Genomic DNA, 4199 nt, shown 5'->3' with positions numbered 1-4199 from the left:
TTTGTCTAAAACATGTCTTCTTTGTAGCAGCTAGGCCCTGCCACCACTGTACTTGGCTGAGTTCACAAATCTGTTGTAACCTGTAGCTTCCCTGTCACTTCTCTGGCTCTCCTCTCCTGCTAAGCTCTGTTTCCTAATTAAAATCTTCTGCCACTGCCATAGCTACTGCTGCTACTGGAACCGCCATAGCCACCTTGGTTTCGTGGTTTGGCAAAGTATTGGCCTCCACCATCATAGGGGCCAGAGCTTCTGCCTCCAAAATTTCCTCCCTTCATGGGCCCAAAATTTGAAGACTGATTGTTGTAATTGCCAAAATCAATGTAGCTTCCACCACCTGCAAAATTGCTTCCATCATTACCAAATCTATTATACTCATTCCCACTGCCATCATATCCACCACCACCATGGCTGCCACCAAAGCCACCATGACCACTGAAGTTTCTTCCACGACTAAAGTTGTCATTCCCACCAAAACCACCTCCACGACCACCACCAAAGTTTCCAGAACCACTTCGTCCTCTTTGGCTGGATGAAGCACTCGCCATCTCTTGCTTTGACAGGACTTTCTTAACTTCACAGTTGTGGCCATTCACAGCATGGTATTTCTGAACCACAAGCTTATCCACGGAGTCATGGTCGTCAAAGGTTACAAAGGCAAAGCCCCTTTTCTTGCCACTGCCTCGGTCAGTCATGATTTCAGTCACTTCGATTTTTCCATACTGTTCAAAATAATCTATTAGGTGATGATGTTCTTCAGTGTCTTCTTTAATGCCACCAACAAATATATTTTTCACAGTTAAGTGGGCACCTGGTCTTTGAGAATCTTCTCTTGAGACAGCTCTCTTTGGTTCCACAACTCTTCCATCCACCTTGTGTGGCCTTGCATTCATGGCTGCATCTACCTCCTCCACAGTGGCATATGCGAAAAACCCAAAGACCCTGGAGTGCTTGGTGTTTGGAACTCTCATTACCACACCATCCAGGAGCGTTCCCCGTTGATCAAAATGACTCCTCAGGCTCTCATTGGTTGTTTCAAAGCTCAACACTCCAATGAAAAGCTTTCTCTGCCGGTTGGGCTCTTTAGGAGACACTGACTTAGACATGAGGGCAGGGAAAAGAGAGACTTTAACGATGCTTCTTCAGCGGCGTCCAAGGGCAGAAAGGCCCTTATTTTATTCTTTAAACCTTACAGTGTGCGACATGTATGAAGTTTGTAAAGTATTAATGATCTTGTTAACCAAAACAAGAAAAAAAAATTCACAAGGGTTCCCACTTCTGTATTGTTTTATTATCTCAAAAGTTTAAATAAGATGTTCTGCTGCTGTTGTTCTCAATGTCCACTGTTTTAGCATCTTCCCTGATGTGCTTTGGAAGTTGATCGATGAATTTCTTAGACTTTCTGTTGGAATTACTTTAAGGGTGTCTTATTAGATGGTGAAAATTAGACTGAGACACACTTCAAGTGACCATGTCATTGTTTTGTTGCTATGTCTTTAGCTTGATGATTAAGATACAATTCTTTTTAAAATGGCATTAGTCATATTTCCCAAATTAGAAATCTATTTTAGTTAATATTTTAAAGAAACACGAAGCCATAACAAAAATCTTTATTGTTTTTACTCCTGAGTGTTAATGAATGTAAAGAGGTTACAGATGTAGTGTTTAATTAATGATGTTTATTTTTTCTATACTTAACATGAGTAATTTTTCATTGTCTTTAAAGAGGAATAATGTTTATTGATTAAAGGTGAAAAATGATAGTTAAGACACCAGTTCTGTGTCAAGATCTTTGACTGTATTATACATTGTACAATTGACTTCCTTTTTCATGAAATGCCTTAGTTTTCCTACTATAAAATAAAGACAATGATGAATTAAAAGAAAACAAAACAAAGGAATAGAACACCATAGCTGCAGCCCAGTGAAGCTGAGCCACTACCACTGCCACCATAAACTGACTCTCAACAACCATGAAACTAGAGACTGAGACATGGAAACACTGACTTAGGTTGCTACAATTATTGCAAAAGTCCCTTGACTACCATTTCTTTCTCCTCTGTCCCCTCCTCAAACATGCACACACACACACACACACACACACACACACACACACACACTCCAGCCAACACATAACACTATTCCAAGTTCCATTCTTATTACTATTACTATACCATTTCACAGAGGAGTAAACTGAGATAGAGAGAGGTTAAGTAGCCTAGGATTACAGTTAGTGAGTTGTACGTGCTATTATCTGCCCTGCTCTTATCTCTGAACATTTCCTTGTCAGTTTTCACGTATCTAGAATTCTTCATGAACATATTTTTAATGACTGTATAGGATGCTATCATATGTATTTACCACAATTTATTTGGCCATTCTCCTATCTTGCATATTTAGATTTATTTCCAATTTTTCTTTATGAACAGCAACTGCAATGAGCACTCTGCATACAAATTATTTTGCCTATTTTTGATCATTTTCTTAGGATACACTCCTTAAAATTCAACTATTGGGTCACAGGCTATGAAGATTCCTAAAAACAGTATTTGAGGGTTAGTAGTTGTGAATATTTTTAATCCACTTGAATATATTAATAGGCATACCAACCGGTAATATGCAAGAGTGCTCGTCTCATTGTGCCCTCCACACTTAAACCGGGCATTTTCATCTTTCCAAGTTTTTGCTATAAGTATGCTGCATGCAATATTGGCATGCTCATACTAAAAATGTGTTCATTGTTTTTCTGAAATTCCAACTTAACTGTGTATCCTGTATTTTATCCAGCAACCCTACTTGAGGTGGATGTCCAAACTCTCTTCTTTTTTGAGGTATTCCTCCATTGTGAGCCTGGAAAACAAGGCTGAGGCCTCCTACTGTGGAAACTAAGGGAAGCACATATTCCCTCTCCACAAGCCCTGAGTGGTTAGGGAGCCCAATGGGAATCCAGGCTCTTACTGAATACTTTGGATCTTGAGAGGTTTATACAAAAAGTGGCCATTTTGAATTCATTCATAGAAACTGCATCTAGCACACCAGAATGTCAAATCAGTGGAGTCCAGATGTAGCAGTGTTTTGTGGTGGTGGTGTGTAGAGGTGGTGAAGGTGGTTGTTGCCAGGTGTGACATACCAACCAAGCTGGTCCTATGGCAAATCTTGACTGGGGTCCTCCCATGATTCCTGACCATTTCTTTATCCTGGTTTACCTGCCTTTCTGTTGATTCTGTGAAATGCCCAATAATTTGCTAAATTCAGCCAGAGTCAGTTTCTGTCATTTGCAACCAAGAGCCCTGACATTTATAAATACAAGCCCAGATGGGCTGGAGAAAATTTGAAATCATGGTATTTCCAAACTCCTTTTGTATTCCTAAAATTGGAATTTTAAAAATTCTCCTCACCCAATGACTGTTGTTCAAGGGAAAGGGATTTGGCATTTTCCAAAATAAGCACTAGATGGCGCTGTGAGGTAATATGTTCTTGATTATGTCGTTGCCCAAATAATAAGGATTAAGATCATCAATAACACCATCACCAAGGATACTGTCAACAAGAATAGCTAAAATTAATTGAGTGCCTCATATGTGCCAGAAACTCTTCTACATGTTTTATGGAGTTGTAAACCAAAAATAAAATTCTAACCCCTCAACCAACTGATGGGCCCTCCCCGTGGCAAAGTGCATTCCAGAGTTAAATTGAAAAACTAGTTCGGGCCATGACGGGAAGTGGATGTCAGACATGCTTCGTTATACCCTTCTCCGTTTTGGAATTCAGGCACAGCTGACCAGCATTAATATCAACACAGAGACCTTAAGACTGATGGAGGCCAGGCGCAGTGGCTGACGCCTGTAATCCCAGCACTTTGGGAGTCCAAGGCAGGTGGATTACCTGCGGTCAGGAGTTCGAGACCAGCCTAACCAACATGGTGAAATCCCATCTCTTCTAAATACAAAAAATTAGCTGGTGGAGTATGCCTGTAATCCTCCCAGGTAGCTGGATTACAGGTGGAGCATGCCTGTAATCCCAGCTACTTGGGAGGCTGAGGCAGGAGAATCACTTGAACCTGGAGGCAGAGGTTGCAGTGAGCCAAGATTGTGCCACTGCACTTCAGCCTGGGAGACAAGAGCGAAACTCTGACAAAAAAAAAAAAAAAAAAAAAGATTGATAGAGCAGACTCTTCAAGTTTGATAAGAAACATTTACAAT

The 4199-nt window shown here is 40.5% G+C and overlaps 1 protein-coding gene across 1 annotated transcript; it reads right to left on the bottom strand.

The window, feature by feature from the left end:
- Positions 1 to 6: 6 nt before the first annotated feature.
- Positions 7 to 1103, bottom strand: LOC105537516 (heterogeneous nuclear ribonucleoprotein A1-like). The gene has a single exon (XM_011977143.1). The coding sequence runs from the start codon at positions 1101 to 1103 to the stop codon at positions 138 to 140; it is 966 nt and encodes a 321-aa protein (XP_011832533.1). The 3' UTR covers positions 7 to 137.
- Positions 1104 to 4199: the final 3096 nt, after the last annotated feature.

The sequence above is a fragment of the Mandrillus leucophaeus genome, unplaced genomic scaffold (genome assembly GCF_000951045.1).
Source record: "Mandrillus leucophaeus isolate KB7577 unplaced genomic scaffold, Mleu.le_1.0 Scaffold174, whole genome shotgun sequence".
Lineage (NCBI taxonomy): Eukaryota > Metazoa > Chordata > Mammalia > Primates > Cercopithecidae > Mandrillus > Mandrillus leucophaeus.
Note: the sequence above shows the minus strand (reverse complement) of the source record. Positions and strands in the feature narration are given on the sequence as shown.